The sequence below is a fragment of the Hippocampus zosterae genome, chromosome 2 (genome assembly GCF_025434085.1).
Source record: "Hippocampus zosterae strain Florida chromosome 2, ASM2543408v3, whole genome shotgun sequence".
NCBI classification, from domain to species: domain Eukaryota; kingdom Metazoa; phylum Chordata; class Actinopteri; order Syngnathiformes; family Syngnathidae; genus Hippocampus; species Hippocampus zosterae.
This window is the reverse complement of record NC_067452.1, coordinates 28,543,694-28,562,722: the sequence shown is the minus strand read 5'-3', so window position 1 is coordinate 28,562,722 and position 19,029 is coordinate 28,543,694. Positions and strand designations below refer to the sequence as shown.

The 19,029-nt window shown below is 41.1% G+C and overlaps 1 protein-coding gene across 2 annotated transcripts in view; it reads right to left on the bottom strand.

The window, feature by feature from the left end:
• Nucleotides 1-16,376, bottom strand: part of plekhg5b (pleckstrin homology domain containing, family G (with RhoGef domain) member 5b) — a 57,999-nt gene extending 41,623 nt beyond the window's left edge. Inside the window, exons 1-3 of one of the 2 annotated variants that reach the window (XM_052059399.1) lie at nucleotides 16,211-16,376; nucleotides 15,764-15,953; nucleotides 2,828-2,904 (exon numbers count right to left, since the gene is read on the bottom strand). In XM_052059399.1, the coding sequence (XP_051915359.1) occupies nucleotides 2,828-2,904; nucleotides 15,764-15,953; nucleotides 16,211-16,348 (405 nt within the window). In that variant the 5' untranslated portion in view covers nucleotides 16,349-16,376. Of the gene's footprint in view, nucleotides 1-2,827; nucleotides 2,905-15,763 lie in introns of both variants that reach the window. The other variant, XM_052059400.1, reaches the window with a different exon arrangement.
• Between the last annotated feature and the right edge of the window lie 2,653 nt (nucleotides 16,377-19,029).

Below are 19,029 nucleotides of genomic sequence, written 5' to 3'. Positions count from 1 at the left end.
TAGATAGATAGATAGATAGATAGATAGATAGATAGATAGATAGATAGATAGATAGATAGATAGATAGATAGATAGATAGATAGATAGATAGATAGATAGATAGATAGATAGATAGATAGATAGATAGATAGATAGATAGATAGATAGATAGATAGATAGATAGATAGATAGATAGATAGATAGATAGATAGATAGATAGATAGATAGATAGATAGATAGATAGATAGATAGATAGATAGATAGATAGATAGATAGATAGATAGATAGATAGATAGATAGGTCTACTTTTTTATGCAGACAAGTGGTTGTAAAACGAAGTATTTATCGATTCAGGGAGTGACTATATAGATAGATGTCCAAATTTTGCCCAACTTTGTCTGACTAATGCTGAGTAAGTTTGCTTTTGGGGAGAACAATAAATCCAGTGGCAGGACTGTAGCTTAGTGATTGAAGCTGCCTGTTTGCTTTTTACAAACTGTTAAAACTGAAGCATAAATAGCTTCAAATAAGTACGGTAATAAAGAAAGAAAGATGAGTGATAAGAGTACGAGATTTGATCATGAATCCTTTTTTTATAGAAAGACAAACACAAGGGAGAGTCTTCCTGCCCTTACCACACACCTCCATGTCATAAATTCAAGAGGAACATTTGAAATTGTGACATTGGGGAATGTCACATCCTTAAAGGCCCAAGGCAATGCGAGTCAGGACATGAAAACAAGTACAAGAAAATGTCCACCATAATCTACTTCTCAAGACAAAAACTGATCACAGTGAGCAATAAATCACAACCCCCATTCACACGGACATGTAAAAAGGATAACATTGTTGCCGCTTTGGCTCAACGGTAGCCTGCTATTAGCATGACTTGTAACTCAGGAAGGAGCCAGTTACAAAGATTACTTCAAGATTACTTATAGCGCACGGTGAGTTCTTGAGATTTAAGTTCTCAATATGCTGTATGTAACAGTCCCAACAAATTCGTATTGTGTGTTGTATGAATTACTTTTGCTACATGTACAGCACTTTGTATGTCGCGGTGGTTGTTTTCAAGTGCTCTGTAAGTATAGTGGATTTGATCTGTTCTTTTGTGACTTTTGATTCAGTGTAAATCAATGACCTAAAAACAATTATTTGGGTGAAAATGTCAATTCATTTGGGGTTGGATTAGATCCACATGGCCAAAATTAGACACACAGGCACAAAATTACACCTTGACTAATATTTAGTTGAATGTCCTTTCGTGAGTTTCAGGTGACATTTTTGTCGCTGGAGTAAGTTTGACATTATATTCAAACGGCTCCCTTCATTCCCCTTGCCATCACCTTTTTTGCATGTCTCATGACTTTCTATACCTTTATGCAAAAAGCACATCCTTTTTGTTACATGTTTTTTTTGCTACTGGAGTGACAGCAACTCTATCTGGAAAAAAGCACAAATCTAGCCTTTCTAAAAAGGTAAATACAACACCCTGCATTTTCTACCTTCACGCTTCATTTTCTCTCCACAAGAAAGGACCACTCATTTGAAAAGGGGAAAATCCACATGATGCCAGACTGTGGCAAGGTAGCAGGACAGAGTGCAGGACAACCAAAACAAGCAAGTAGGGAGCAGGCACCATGTCCATCTCCCTCAGTCTTCTGGCCAGACTCCCATTGTCCAATCTGGCAGCTTCAAAGCACTAATTCATTAAACGCTCCAGTGGCCAAACACAAGAGGCCCGACACCCCTTTTAAACTGCCTAAAAGAAGCACGGCAGCTTTCGCCCTCGGCCCGACCTTGGAGATCAAGTTTAGTGTTGCTGAATCTGATGAGGAAATCAACAGGGGAAGTGGGTGCCATGTGCGGGCTACTTACTGCAGTTCAGTTTACCCACTCCGTCTAGAAATCTTACCAAATGAATATGAGGTGATGGGTAGTTTATGATCGTCAAGCACCAATTTAAAGTATTTGTCAATCAACGCTGTTCTTCCAACAGTCTCTCCAAATTTGGAGAAGTGATTTTCCGACTGTCAGTGAATGGCAACAAAACCCATGCCACCTGCAATGAAATGAGACGAATGTACCATTACATCACCAGTGACCTAAAATGTAATTATGATATTGAATTTTATGACAAAGAAGTCTCAAAGAGAAGAGCAACTACTGCTAAATGTGGTTAAAGTCAGCAAAGTACCATAAGAAGAGGCGCCATGAACTACTCATGACCGAAACAGATCACTGTGAGCAATAAATCACAATTTCCATTTACACGGACCTGCAAAAAGGAGAACACTGGAACAGGATTGGGTAAACGGAGCCTGTTATTAGAGTAACCTGTAACTCCGGAGCCAGTTATAAAGATTACTTTAAGTTTACTTAAAGCGCATTATGAGTTGTTGAGATTTAAGTCTTCAATATTCTGTAACAGTCCCCAAAAAATTTGATATGGAAATGAAGATGGAATTGAAACCCTCGCAAATCGTCAACGTTGCCTATTCCTGCCTCGTAACACCCAGATTTTATCTTATAACGTTTTATGAAAACCACGTTTCATTGCAACACACTTTGTACTAAATTTTGTAACATACTTAGCAAAGAGGTAAATGGAAATGTGCCCTCGTCAAGCACTGCTGTTATGGTTGTGACGTAGTTGCACGTGCATGCACACCTTCCATGCAAAGGTGTGCTTTCCAAAAACTACTTTGAGATCTGTTTTGTATGAGTCTTAGGATTCCAAAAACACACACCATCTTATCCATAAACAGCCAAAATAAATGGCTTTATTAATTTTGTGTAAATGCCCCATGATAACATCCAATGTCTTCTTGACAAGACTTGGTCTTACCTTTGAGGCCCTTCGTCGATCAGGGCACTCGGGGTGCTGGCACGCCACCCAGTCCTCCTCCTGAACAGGCTTGTCATCTGAAACCAAACAAATTGGCAAATTCAAACATTTGTCACTGTAACAAATAACTTAATCTCGAGCTAATTACATGCATTCTTTAACACTTGTTTCTTGGTAGAGCTGTTGAAAATGTTTTCTGGATGTGTCGCCTGAGTTTATAGTATGAATGGATAAAGTAGGTGGGGGGTGGGGGGGGGGGGTGGCGAGAGTGACCGAGCGGCAATAGAGAGCAAAGTGATACAGAGTAAACACAAGCTCGGAGGGAGCGGGTGGGGAGCACTAATGGGAGAAGATCAGAGGGGCATGAATAATGACTGACAGGACTGGAAGAAAATGGAGCAAAGATGTCGAAAGCTCCATCCCTCTTTCTTTAACAAAGTGCACTCACTCCATGGTCCACAATAACATTTCACTCATGTCAAATAAACTTCCCAAACTTACTCTGCGAGTCGATATTGAGCAAGTGATGAAAGGCCTTGTTTATGTCTTCATCTTGTACAGGTACTTCAAGTACATGAGATAAAGACATGATAACAAAAGACGGGCATATTTACCAGCCTGTCTTAATGAGGCCCCTCTTTTGCACAGGGGGTGGTCATAATGTCACCTGCTTCCTTTCAAAAGAAGCCAACTATCATGTTTCACGACTACGTCTAAGGCAAGGCACTTTTCAAAGGTTGCAGTTGAAACATGAAGCCGAACACTTTTTTGGGGGCAAGAGGAAAAAGAAAATAAAAGACCCAAAGCCCTGTTCCGCTCTGAAAGTCTCTTAGTCATTCATTTGGCCACAGCTACACCGATGGGTCAAAGGTGCTAGTGGGAAGGAGGGAGTGAAGCACTGTAATTGCCGCAGACCTCACGGTTGGCGGTGTCGCTGCCAGGAGGATGAGGGACAATCCAATCTGAGGCAGACTTCCTTCAATAAAATGTGGTCTCACGATGTGCTCAAGCAGAAAGTTTCCTCTGACTTTTGCCCAGCTTCCCGGGATAGACTACACCCCACAAGATTTTTTTTTTTAATAGCTTCGTCTATGGATGGGCATTTGACTACTTTGTAATTTGTTTTGTTGACGATGAGAAGAATTACACATTTTGGGATGTGAGGCTGTCTCAATGTTATGAAGTCATTTATGCCATTGTAATATTCCGTAGAATAACACTGCCATGGCGCAGTAATGCCAATCGTGGAGGTCTGCTCAACTTCTCATCAGTAATATTTGTTCTTCCGGCCACAATCTAGACCAAAATCTAGACCAAAGCCAGCATACCCCTACTGGTGGCTACTGTGCCGTACGTTGTTTCAGGACACAATCAACTTCACAAACTGAATTGAATGAATTGTACAACTGATCAGCCGTACCATAATTCGAAAAACGCTCCTCAATTAATTGAAAGGTATTACGTTAGGCATTAAAATGCATTCCATAAGACAAGTATGTTTTACAGTTATAGATACAGCACCTTGGGGACACAGATGAATATTTCTTTTGAATTTTAGCTTCAGGTAATTTAGCTGAAAATATAGCTAACAGCAATATCAACTGCTCAGGGGAACAAATTTCATTCACATCTTAAAATTGGCACTGTATGAAATGGATGGATCAAAGGGATTTTTTTTTAAATATACCAACGCCCCCATTTTCCCATTGACTTCCTCGTCATATCATGCTGACATTCCCTCTCAGTCTCTCTCTCTGATGAATCGGAATTCCTCAACTCAGCACTGCTGATGAAGCCAAAAGCTAACAAGCTATACACGGACGCACACGTGACAGTGCACAAAGAGATCGCACACTAAAGAGACAGTGGAGAAGCACTATGCCGCTAGCTGCAAACTGAGGTATTTGCCAGTGGAAAAGATTCACTTTTTATTCAGGTACTAAATCACGTGTGGATTTCAGGAGACGTACATTGATAAGTAGCACCAATCAAAAGCTGATTCTTTTGCCTCGATGTTTGCACGCGTAGCAATTTTTTTTTTCCATCAGGGTTCATGAAAGGTTGCAATGTTTTGCAAACTGTTTTAATGGTCGCGTAAAGTTTTTCTTGCCACAAAGAAATTTGCACTGTTCAAAATTTGATGGCCACAAGAAAAACTGTTAGCCACTATTAAAACACCTTTCACAAACCCAGAAGAACGAAAAACATTCGGTCCTTTCGCAAACACTTCCAAGGAAACTTTGTCTTAATTTGAGCGCTTAAAAACATGAAAAATACTCAAACATGATCGAGTCCAGATCGTGTTTTGAACTCACAAATACACAGACCAAGTGTATTAAAAATACAATTTGGGTTAAAAACCAGCAGCACATGCAGTTGTGGCAAACATCGACAGTACATACAATATGAAACCAGTGAACAATGTTCCAGAGAAGGGTGGTGGAGGACACGTTCCAGGTTGAAAGATGCTGACAACTCAAGTTGCATTCAACGGACCCACTCATCGTGGAGCTACGAAATGACAGCGGCGCCGCCGGCTCAGGATAACAGTTTGGTCGCCACGTTCAAAAGCAATCATGAGGAGATTACTGCATAGCCCAAATATCTGAAGGAATTTGTGTCACAAGGTACAGTAAGTGGACAAAAGCTCAATGAATATTATGTAACATTGCAATCTTTAATCTTTAAGGCCTTATATAAGATAAGGCTGCCATGAAATAATGGGATTTTTTGGATGAACGAAAGTAGGCCTTGACAACAACGATGTGTGTAGATTATTAATTAAACCCTCTGGGAATTTGGGAGATTGCCATCCATCAAAATTATTAGTCAATTTCAGCAAAATCATGTGAACTCAGAGTGACACATGAAATCCTCACCAATTCCTCCCAACTCACTCATTTCCTTGTTTTGATTCATAAACGCGTGTACCCAGGTCTTATTTACAACCAAAAATAACAGCAAAGCAACATGGAAAAACAGCATTCAGGTTATCTTCAAATCCAGAAGAAGTACCATGTTGTGGCCAAACGCAAAATGAAGTTGCCATAGCTAAATGAATGGATGAAATGAAATAGAGCACGTCAGAAACAAATAATGGTCACACAAGCATTTGCATCTAGGTCAACTGCAAGCTCTGGAAAAAAAGTTTTTCTTAAGGTTGCATCGTGATAATTTTCGTTAACCAAACCTCACAGGACAAAAGTAGAGTCTCATGGGACAGAGTACTCCAGTGTGTGTGTGTGTGTGCGTGCGTGTGCGCCCATGTAACCTTGGAACTCAAATTACAAATGGTTCAGGTTTAAAATGCTCAATATGAAGATGTAAGGTGAAAGGCACGCAGGTTTCTACTTTAGTCACAGTTAAAAATGCACTGATCAAAACTCTCTGTGACGGTCATCTGTCAGACAGCTTTGCGTCAGCAGCCATTATTTATTGTCCTTTTGGAGCAATTTGTGGTGGAGCCAGCAAGACAGAAACAAACAGTCCGTAGATGCAAACACAATGGCAATATAAAAAAAACACAATGCATAACAATAATAGCTCAAATGCATTCATTAGAATCAACAAGAAAACACAGTGCAGTGTGCCTTAAAAAAAAAAAGCGAACAAGGCCAAAAATGACTCACGGTTAAATAAATGGCATGAAATGCATACAATCAATTAGGGTTGTTGAAAAGGCCACGAGCCACAGGAACTCCAGGACTTTTTGGACCTCCCCGTTTTACGCCCGGACAGGTAGAATCTGCGCCCAGAAGGAAACAACTTACCGGTAAATTCAAATACCAGGGGATGAGTGGGCTCAAATAAAAATCTGCCTTGATTTCTTGAGCGATCTGCTCTTATGTCTAAATCCATAAGTACCAGTGCCTATGATTTTTGTAAACACCTGCACAATACCCTAAAATGTGTTTTTAAAAAATCTTTTTTTGGGGGGGGGGGGACACAAACCAACAAAGAAAAGCAAACACAAGAACAGATTCAATAAAACATCCTCATAAAACCAGTGCCAATATTCAGATGAGTGTGCGCCAGTGCTGATATTTGAACTGCTGTCCCCTCCCCCCTCCAGCCTGATCATTAACCACCAAAGAAGGCTAGTTCTGAAAATCAATCATCATTTCGTTTTGGAAAGCTTAAGTTTGCGGAAGGACAACCTGCACCACTGAGTGAATTCCTCCGCAACAGGGCTAGGCACAGGGTCGTCATGACTGAGGAGGGACACGATCAGTGAATCATCATCAAATTTTACAATGTGACATTTCTCATGTAAACACTGACATGTGTTTGTGTGTAACAAAAATAGGAGCGGCGAAAGAACGCAACCCTGGGGTGAGCCGGTGAAAGGAAAAAGAACGTCGGGCAAGATGGCACTAGCACGTCGTGACCTTCCAGGGAAAATAAATTAAAAAAGAATTCAAACAACCAACATCTAAGACCGCTCTCGATATTGTAGCTCAAAAGATGCCCGTCTAAAATGTGGGGCTGGATACAATTAAAAGCAGACAAACAAAGCACCGTCGAAGTGCACAGTGATCATATTAAGGAGAGTGAGTGTTCGTCAACGGCCATCCTCGGCGGATATCCAAACTGAAGAGGATCCAAGTCTGACTGGACAACGTCCATACGGTTGTCTTTCTCCAGCCTCTCAAGCGACTAAGGGAGATAAGAGCCACGGGTCACAAGTATTTCAAAGTCTTAGCGCATTTATTTTTGCAGTAAGATGGACGGAAAGCACTTTCATGCTTGCTGGCAGGGAGGTTGAGACACATTCCTTCACAGCCGTTTGTTATCACATCCCTTTCACTAATAGCGTGAATGAGGAAAAGCAGCGGAAAATGAGTGCCCCTGTGCCACATAACAGACGGGCTACAGAGAAATGTTTCAGTGCATCTGTTCACTTTGTTGCCGAGTAAATATTTCATCAGTATGTTTTCCCTCTCTTTTGCATTTGTGGCGAGTTGTCTCCATGACTGGTGGCTGAGCAATTTCCACAAGAGACGCAAAAACTGTTTTTTTTTTTGGGCGGGGGGAGGGGGGGGCTTTCCATGATGAAGGTGGAACACTTTGCTCCAAATAACATTGCCGGTAAGAAAAAGAAAGGCCAACACGACAAAATGAAGTCATGTCTGTTGCAGTGTGGGATCAAACAATGAATTGCACAATAATGGCACATGTGCAACAAATGTCTGACAACAAACTAACAGGGTAGTGGTGTATAAAACACTCAACTAATGTTGAAGCACAATGGGAAAAATTGGCAGAAGATGTGGAAAATTGACCACGCTGAGTTGCCATTTATGCAGGCTTGCTTGAGACAGGCACTGGTGACTCTCAGTGTCTGGGTGTCGATGACAGTGACTGTTGCAACTAAAAGACAATAAGACCACAAAAGCCCAAATGTCTAGACTGCTCGCAGTTTTACAGCATCTAAAATGTGTTCATTTCAACCCGTTATGGAAGGTTTGATGGCCTCCAATTTGTTTAGACTTTGGAAAAAATAATCCATTCCAGCGTCAAATTTGTGATAATGTACTTTTAATACGTGCATCATTTTCACAATTGAAAGCATCAAAACCGTGAGGATTAATGGTGGTTTTCTGCCCAATAGGTGATGAAACTCGCACTAGGATCAGTTGGTGATCTTACCGCACATATTATAGATGGCTTCCAGCGATGACGACCAGAAGTAGCACTCGATTCCCATTTGGGAGTTGGGTGATGGTGTTGGCTCCAACTCATAAGCGCCGTGCTTCTTCCAGTACAGGAACATTCCGCTGACTTAAACTAACACACTCTCTAGTTATTAATGAAAAGGAAATGTTTTTATAAGATGCTATAAAGTGAGATCTGACCCAGCTGTGAGTCAACTGTGAAGTTGCTGATCGGCCTGCGCATTCCTCTCCACAATGAGCTCATCTTCCAAAATCTGAAACTTGCCAGTTCAAACTCTGCTTTAAATGCCTGCCAATTCAGTCATTCCAAATATCCACCTGCACGATGACCTCATGCGGTCCTGCCGTCAAGCATCTTCGTGCTACACCTCCAGAAGAGCAGAGAAGCCGGAAAAAAAACCTCCCAACTCTTCTCGAGAAACCGAGTTTAAGTCTAACTCTTGAACGTCTAAAAGGAAGAAGCACTGCTATCAAATGATGTAATAATAAAAGTCACTCCGATGCCGCCTCCTATTGAGACCACCAGCCAACACCTTGTCAGACTCCTCAAAACGATTCAAGAGCGATTCCTTCCGCCACCGCCGCTCTCCCTAAGACTCGACCTTGTCTGTGATCAGAGTTTCCTCAACTGTACAACACTCGTGCGAACCAAGCTGCTTCTGTAGGATGTCTCGACCATCGGGGGGCTTTTAGGGCCCACGTAGTCAGACAAGTGCTGCATTCATGAAAGGGTGAGATGCATGCTGGGGTAGTCTGGGCTCATGGCTTTTGGACCGGACGGCACAAAGCTCTCTTTTAAACAACCCTCCTACATGCAGAGTAGATTCTCTTTATATTTTGCACTCACTGTAAAGGGCTCACATATTCTGCATTAATTTATAGCTGTGCCCTTTAACTGTATTCATGTTCTGAATGAGTGTCCTTGTGTGTGTGTGGGGGGGGGGGGGGGGGCGCACTGTACAGATGCAAATGAAAGGTAATGATGATCAAACTGTCTATAAAACTGACAGAGTACCAAAAGGTAGAAAAGTGCTCCAAGTACATTTACCACAACTACATGGTGACGGACACCCTAACAGATTTCCAATTATTATATGACCAATTGTTTTTGAAAATCTGGACAAACCTTAAAGGTTAAACTACACATTACAGAAGAGGAAAACACCAGTTTTACATTGCTCTGTGCAGTGGTTACTTGCCTGACTTCAGTTCGAATTTACTGATAGTGTGAACGTGAGTGTGAATAGTGATTTCTCTTTACAAAAATACAATTAACCGCCGACCAATCCAGAGTGCAGTCTGCCTTTGGCCCAAGTCAGCCGGGCTATACATAGAAAATGGATGGTTGGATGCGTCACGGTTACCTAAGAGTGTTGTCCAGTACACTTTCCCCAGCGTTCCTCAAGGGCTGACGCACTTTGGTTGCACGTCTAAAAACGGTAGAAGGAATACTGTGAGATTGAGTCTGGCCGGGCTGAGGGAAGGGAGGGACGCAGTCACATGTAGCAACCAACATGTCCAATTTTGGGATGAGAAATTAGAGGGTAGGATGAGAGCTGGCCTCTCTGCGCGGCTTTGGGCTTTGCAGACATGTGGTAATAATCAAAAGCAGCTTTGGGCATGAAGCTTCCCTTTTAATGAAGCAAGCAGATGTGAAGCATGAGAACTGGGTTGCCAATAGAAGGGCCAATTTCCACCTCCTGCAGAAACAAAGGGTGTGTGAGTGCAGGGCAGTGGGGAGGGCAGAGGAGACAGACAACCTTGCTTTTATCATCAAATCAACCTTTCATAATAAGACTCCCCGCAAACAATGCACCCGCATGTTGCTCACACAACATTTACATCTGATCTCACCCTAACAGGGTTTCCACATCAACAAAGAATAATTTTATTTTTTTTTTACTTGTACTACTTTCATGGAAAACATTTTTTGAACATGTACTTGCCAAAGCAACAGGTGGGGCTACAAAAAACCCTTTGATGCAAAGCTACTTTAGCCATGGGATGCTCAAACAAAGGAATTCGAGAAAATATGCCAGCTCGTGTTCTGCAACAAAGCACACAGCTGTCAGCTCTTAAAATGAGTGATGCAGATGAAAAGGACCTTGAGATGACGAACTAAATTGATTTGAATTGTGAGTGGGTGGCACGTTGACCCACTGGTTAGCTGTCTAAATTGTCCCGAGGTGTGAGTGTTAGCGCGGATGGTTGTTTGTCTATGTGTGCCCTGCAATTGGCTGGCAACCAGTTCAAGGTGTACACCGCCGGGATAGGCTCCGGCACGCCTGCGAGCCATGTGAGGATAAGTGGATTAGAAAGTGGATAGATGGACGGATGGATGGATGAGTTGTGGGTCGCTGGAAAGGCTTACTATATTTAAGAAGTGAAAAAGGGTGTGATGCTGTTTGAAGACAACGGTACATGCCAATATGTTGGTTCTAATTAGAACGGGAGCTGATCAAATGCACCCACCAGCACAGACCAAATCATGTAAAATAACAAATGAATGAGCCATTTTATTTGATCTAAAAACACGCTAACAAACTAGCAAACAAACAAAAAGGTGTCAAAACCTAGCTCGGTGCTTGCACTTAGTCCAACTTAGTGCTGCGGGGTTGCAGCCTTATCTTCTGCTATTGTATACAGTAACATGATGAGCCCATTGTAACCCAAAACAACTCAAAGCACTCTTTGTATTGTTTCCTTTTGTGTTGAATTTATCACACTGTACAGATTAATCATCTATTGTGAACCGTATTTACAATGTTACATGAATAAGGTTTTGAATTTCAAAGTGGTTTTCCATCTGGGATAGTAGGAGCGTTCTGATTTTTGTCTTTATCATCTACTAGTAAACATTAACGTGAAGTTATCTGCTCGGTTGATTCCCCCTCGAGAAGTCGCAGAAGATTTGCAACGTTTGCAGGCATTGTTCGGCATTTTGGCACCCTTTGATTCTTAATTCTTCATGTTAGCAAAATATTTAGGGCAGGACTGTGCTTCCAACTTTCCCGTGGGAAGTGTTTAGGGAAATCAATTTTCTCTTCAAACATGACTGTACACTGGGGCACAAAGTAAAGTGCGAAAAGGCACACAAGACATGCATGATTTAAGTGTGGCTGATTTAAACTACAATGGATATCACTGTTCCCATTTTTGAAAAGTCTATATGGAATAAACATCCCCTAAATTTGATTGAAAGAAGAGCCCAGCAGTTTATGATCAGCATTCACTCTGCACCATGTTTGGGTGAAAAGAATGACGGGAAAAGACACACGAGAGAAGAGCGGGCGGGGAAAAGCCCTCCAGCTGTGAGTGTGTTTATGACGGTGACTTCATCACCGAATGAACACAAAAGAAAAAGACACTGCAGTGCAGCGATGACAACAGTGCCTTTACAGGGCGCAACCCTCACGCGACACTTGCACTGCGTGTAATCTGATAGCTAGCTCACATGCGGCAAGCACAACTAAAATCATTATCATCAAATGATTCTTTTCTCTTTTTTTTTTTTCGTCACCAAGGGTTACTATCAGGCCCTGGCTGGGGTGAGTGACCATTCTCTGTCCACCAATCAACCCACAGATCTGCCTCGCTCCACCTACTTTTGGCAACCTACCATTATGCTTGGTACTTCAACTGGATGACTTGCATGGACTGATTTCGATACCCTACACAACTTGAAACAATGGAAGAGAAAACATCAGGGACGGAATCACAGCCGGAATATCATGAATCATGATCCTTTACAAAACCTAGCCTTTCTATTTGTAACACAGCCACCATCCTCTTCCCTTTTGCACGCTTCGGGGGCCTTGCTTCACATACCGATGAGTTCATCATCACAAACAAACAAAAAAAAGTACACTACCAATTTTTTTACATTGCAGGCAGCTAACGGCTGATTAGAATTGATTACAGGGAGTCCTCAAGTTACAACAGCGGTCAAATTGGTCAAAGTTATAACGCACTGTAGTTTAACACTAAAAATATAGCTGTTCTCCGGCGGATATCCTGATACCTCCCAAACCTTTCAGGAGACCCCAAATCATCAGCATTGCATTATAAAAGAGAGCAACCCATTTTCAACACTAATGAATGGTCAATAGTTTGTCACTGTACCAGCCGCGTGTGGACTGACAGATTTGTGAAAAAAATAGATATGGAGTATTACATTTACCAAATTGTGACATAGGAGGTTCCGGCCAGACGCCAATAATATGCTAACGCAGGAGTAAAGTCACAATTACGCAAAATGTGTATATGATATTTTTGGCCCACAAACATAAAACAATCAAATGAGAAAAGGTTAGGTGGGTGGTGATTGAGAATATCTTCTTGTCCCAAATGCATAGCATACAATAAGAATCTACAATAACAGTGTTAGAGAAAATCCAATTATTGTATCTGTGAAACCGACATTGGATCACGTATATTGTAAACACACTAAAAGCATCACTTTAAATTTCTAAAATAATATGAAAGGTGAACAACAAAGACTGGCGAAGGTTTATGACAGCCTTGCAGTATACAAAAATATAAGCCATGTAATTGCAGCATCAACCGTCTACATGACGTCATCATCCCTGAACAAAAGAAAAAAAAAACCAAGAGTGTGACCTGCCTCAGGATGAGGCAGACGAGAGAAAGGAAATTACTGTCGAGAATCAAGTAAAACAATAGAGGAGGAAGTCTGAACTGCAACAAGTCACGCGGCGGGTCAGAACCCTCACGCGCACGCACACAGACTTTTCATCTGCTTGCCTGGAAAAAGGAACACTCTTGACTGTACAACTCTTTGTTGAAAATCTTCAAAGCCCCTCTGAACAGTCTGGTCCAAACCCCCGCACCCCATGAGGGCACGCCAAGAACCACTACTGAGGGGACAATTATTTTGCCAAACACAGCAACTGTGAAGTTGTCATCTCAAGAATTTGGGCTACATTATAACGGGGCGAAATGCCACAAAAGTCAGGCAAGACTTTGAGTGAAAATTGCGTCACGTCAGACCTCACCATCTTGCCTAAAAGTGATTATTTGTTTACTGATATGGTGAGAGAACAGATTATTTCCATTTCTACTATTTTCAATGGGAAACACTGTTTGGAACGAGGTGGCCGAGCATTCAGGATCAGATTGTGTTCCCTCTCAGTGTTACTGAACTGACTAAAATGGAAGAAATATAACAGTGCAACAAAGGTGGTCTGCTCACAAATGCCCGATGGTTCAGAATCCCTACCGGAGGTAGATGTGGCACTCTGTTTGCCTTTTGGATGCTCAACAGAGACCAGACAAGACATCTGGCTCCAGATTAGACCAGTACTTTATGATCAACTTAAGACTCCAGTGGCCTGGAAGACTGAAGGGTTCCAGACTCAAACTATTAAGACTGCTAAACTTAAACATGGTGTTGACGCTATGAACCCGTTGACTGCATACAGTGGCAACACGTGAAGTCAAGAGGTGGTAGGGAGTGTTTAAACATTCAGATGACAATTGGAAAATTAGCTGATCTGACCTGTTGCACAGAAAAAAAAAGCAGATGGGATGATCAAACATTAACTCGATAACATTTTGAGTTCTATTTTAAAACTGGAGAGAAAATTAAGAGGGTGACACGCTGGTTTCAGCAGCTACCTGTCAGTATTTGACGGTATAGGCTCCTGCTCCCATGACCCACGAGACCAAGTGGTCAAGAATGGATGAATGGATGGTGTGACTAAAAGAGTGTTTTTTAGGCTGGATTGAACGTACACTGCAGGTTCAAGTGCCCAATTCTGATTTTATACCTACTTGAACTGTGTATCTCTAGATTACTGGTATATCTATTTATATGTAGCCTACATTTCAAGTTGCACATATCCTCAATGGCTGCATTCAAACTGACAATCCATGAACCAACTCGGATGCCAAAATTGCATGCAAGCAACTCCTTAAGTGTCAACACAGGGCAGTCGTAACACAGAAGTATGCTAAACTAAGGTACAATCATACAAATATGGTAATAAAAATGATTGTACACACAGTTTATGTGGCCTGGGATGACTCTTCCTTCTCTTTTTACGACTCTTCATTAATTTAAATGAAAGAGGCCTCCATATTACTTCGACGACTACACTTGGCAGTTATTTTCCCTTTTGACTCCTCGACACACCTCTAACGTACCATAATTATCTTATCGTCTAGGCTTTCCTTGTAGTTTATATTTACAGTGGGTGCCTTGAAATATGTTAATTATGTTAGTATGCGTGACCAATCTGTGAATGTTGATGACGACAAGCCTGGACTGGTGGGGCATGCCCGAACTGTGCATTTTCGCTGCACTTGCATCGGTAGATATCCAATATGTGCCAGATTGGATTCACATTTGGAAGAAGCCTGATTCTGATGCGTTTAATTTCCTTCTAACACTGCCATGACACATATTCCAATTGTGCCATTTGAGAGTAAAAAAAGAAAAAAAAGGAATTTTGTCACTTTGACCATACACTGAATGGGGTGTTTACTACTGCCACTTGCTAAGAACCCAGGTAACGACCAAGCACGGCTGACCAGTTTTCCGGGTTTGGTCATGTGGTGTTCGCAAACCGAGCCTTTGGGCACTGTGATGTCATTTTCAGTGGACAGCAAGTAGCAAAATGGCCACCCGCTGAGATGGACAAAAACAGGTGGCTGTTGCTGCTTAATTCATATTCCACAAATGCAATATTATTCTGAGTACCGCATTTAGACTAGTGGAAATGCTTAGGACATATTATTAGGAAGAACATTTTTGACTGGAATATCCCTTTAATGTTCATTCATCCATTTTGTTTGGGATTTGTTTATTCAAATTGTTTTCTGCATCTTCCAAAAGTTATTCTCTGTAAAATATATTGGTTAGTCTGTTACGGAATAATTGCATTTACATGTAAATTTCACACATATATTTACTGTCTGTGTTATATTGACTGGTTATTTGAGTGTATGTTTATTATTATTGTTAATATTTTATGTTCTGTTTATACGTTCTGTATTTTGTACCCAACAGTGTACAGTTGTTGTATATTTATTTATTTGTATTTGCTTTTATTTTGCTGTGTTTGATTCTGCTGTCTGCTCTGCACCAAGGTCGGCATTTCAGAATCTATTCTCAAAAGACTGACCTGGACAAATAAAGTATGCATATGAAAATCAGGATGTATTGTATTGTAAAATAAAACAGTGTGACGAAAACACGTTTCACTTTACGTACAAATTCAAAACAAAAAGGGTCACTTACTGAGCCTCAATTTGAGACCGAGCCAGCTCCGCGGAGGCGACTTGTGCAGGACTGAATTCATGGTCCACTTGTTCGGAACCATGGAGGCATGCGGTCCTTCGTTTTTGGTGGTCCTGTGTTGATTTGGTGGATCCCACACTGCTTCCCAGCAGGTTCGCGTGCCGCCGGCAGTGTGCTCCGATGCTAATCGCTAATTACCCAGTGAAGTTTGCTTAGCAGTCCGGTCAAAAGCGCTCCCACATTGTCCTACACACTGTAATTTAAACTCGGCTCGATTCGGATCTCACATCACGCCGAACGCGTGGAAGGCAAACAGTGACAAAAGCTTTTTTAGGCTACCCCAAGTCTTCACGTGAACTACAACACGCACATCCTAACCTGCTGTCGTTTAACATTTAAAAATTAAATGCTCCATCGTGAAAACGCCGTTCGTCCAAATCTGCTTACCCACGATGAAATAGAAATAAATGTCCTCGGTAGTATTTTAAAGTAAGCGTACTGACTCCGATAACTTTTAAACAAAGTGCTGCTCCTTTTTTTTAGCTTTGTGCCTCCCCCTCCAAACACATGCCGACCGCCTTCCATTCATCCACTGGAGTTCTTTGCTCTGCAGTGGAAAGTAGGTGCCCCTAGGGGCGCTAACGCCCAATTTAAAATAAACTATCCTTTGCAGAAGATGGCTAATTCAGGGTTTACAGATACATACATACATACATACATACATACATACATACATACATACATACATACATACATACATACATACATATATACATACATACATACATAAATCATGATAAAAAATATTAATGTATGAACATTTTATGAGTGTTACACAGTATCTCAACAAACAGTTGTTCAGATTTTATGCCTCTTGCATCACTGCAATAATGATGCAAAACATTGAATACACTTTTATCCAGATCTTCCCAAAAAATATAATGTCGTCTTTTGTGGCCCATTCTGCACCACCCCCTCTGCGAAGCTTTGAAATTTTTGAATTCTGGGTAACCGGTAACCTCTTTCTTACTGCTTGTTAACATCACGACTGTGAAAAGATGATTGCAAAAAAATAAAGCGAAATGATAAACAGGATCACCCCCCAAAAAACACTCTTGAGTAAATGCTCGGGTGGCTGAAGTAATGAATCAATCCTCCAAACTCACTTGTATTCTTTGGCGTTCGACTCAGCATGATTTGTCCTTGATTTTACTGTTTGGTGCTTTCCACCGCCTTTATTACCGATTTGTCTTACTGTTTATTGTGTATGTTAAATCGCTCCATGTACAGCACTTTGTATGCAGCGATGGCTGTTCGAAAGTGCTCTATAACTTGACTTGACTTGACTTGACTTGACTTGAACCAATCAATTAACCAATCAATCAACCAATCAATCAAAGCATTCCTGTGTGGCAATTGGAATTCACTTTGTTATGTGCCACCTCCAGGGCTGGAGTGGAACAGTTTCAACTTTACAGTTTTTTATGTTGACTTTTGTCATGTTTTAACTCTATTATGTCAGCCATTTCTCTTTTTATTATGTGCCTCATACTTATTAGTAATGCATCCTATATATATATCTGAAATTATTAGATCAAAGTTCTTCATAAAATTTAAAAAAATTCTCTTAACCGCTAACAATCCAAATGATGCTAGATTTCCTTATTTATAAAAGAAAAGAGAGAGAATAAATACAAATAAAATAATTAGTATAAAAAATTGAATTAAGAGCTGAGCTTCAAATAAGTATCAGTTATAATATTACCCCTGTCCAGTCTCGAAATGAGTATATTTAAATCCATTTTTAATTTTAATTTGAAACATTTGTTGGGGGATGAAAAAGAAATTCTACAAAGTGGTTGGACTTTTGTATGGTATGGTTTAGCAACATTAAAAATGTAATTGAAATGTGGTTATGGCAACCATTTACGGCATTCCCTTTCAAGAACACTTTCATGATGCTGTAAGGGATACATTGCCTGGCATTTAGAAATCCTCCAGAGAAACATTGGTGTTGCTCCAGCGCAAATGCCAATGGGCAATAAAACTGGGAGAGGCAACTTGATGGGGATGAGTGCCAAAAGGCCAAATCTTTGCTGAAGCACACCCGAGCCCTACAGTAAATATTGGGGGTCTCCAGTATATCAAATCAATTCTTGTCCCCCCAAAAGCACCACCATTTTGTTTGTTATATATGTTTAAAAAAGGAAATTGTGTAATTGTTTGTTGAAGTTGTTGTATGTAATACTAACAAACTTATAAAGATCAAATGAAAATATGTCAATAACTTGATGTGCAATAAGATTTAAAAAATTGTAAGCAATGTCAAAAATAATTCTAGGGACAGCATAATTCAAATTCACTGTTATTCAATTATCCTCACAACATGGTTGGCGCTGTATACTGTATACTGCATTCAATTTCAGCAACTGTTTACATTGACAGTGAGTCATTTCTGTGTAGCTGCTATCATTCCTCGGTGCTGCACTTCCACTTGCTCATTCAAACTCCTTCAGTACTCCTCTTGCAGAACCACCCGCCACTTGCGTGATCCTGCTCACTTCTGCTGCCGGTGACGAAGGTGGTCATCCTCCTCCTGGTGCTTCAGCAATATGAGAGCTATAATGTCTACAATACTGGAACACACTGTGCTCATACAATATATCAGGGGTGCCCATTAGGTCGATCCTGATCTACCGGTAGAACTAAGAGAGGTCCCAAGTAGATCCGAGGAGTGTCAAGAAGAAAAAAACAAACAACCATTTGTGTGTCTTTGTACATGTTAGTAATATATTTTTTGTGTTAATATACAGTGGACACTAATCATCTTGTCAGTCCCGTTTTCACTAAAAAAATATTTAAAAAATAAAATAAAGCGGGTAAATCTTAAATTTGTGTGTGTGTGTGTGTGTGTGTGCGTGCGCGCGCCGGTAAGGCTAGATCCCGTGAGGTTAGTTGATCGAAAAGTAGATCTTCGATCCAAAAAGTTTGGGCACCCCTGCAATAGATCATTAAAAGATTACATTAGGCGGCCCGGTAGTCCAGTGGTTAGCGCGTCGACTTCACAGTGAAGAGGTACCGGGTTCAATTCCAGCTCCGGCCTCCATGTGTGGAGTTTGCATGATCTCCCCGGGTCTGCGTGGGTTTCCTCCGGGTACTCCGGTTTCCTCCCACGTTCCCAAAACATGCATGGTAGGCTGATTGGTCACTCTAAATTGTCCCTAGGTGTGGGTGTGGGTGTGGGCGTGCATGGTTGTTCGTCTCTG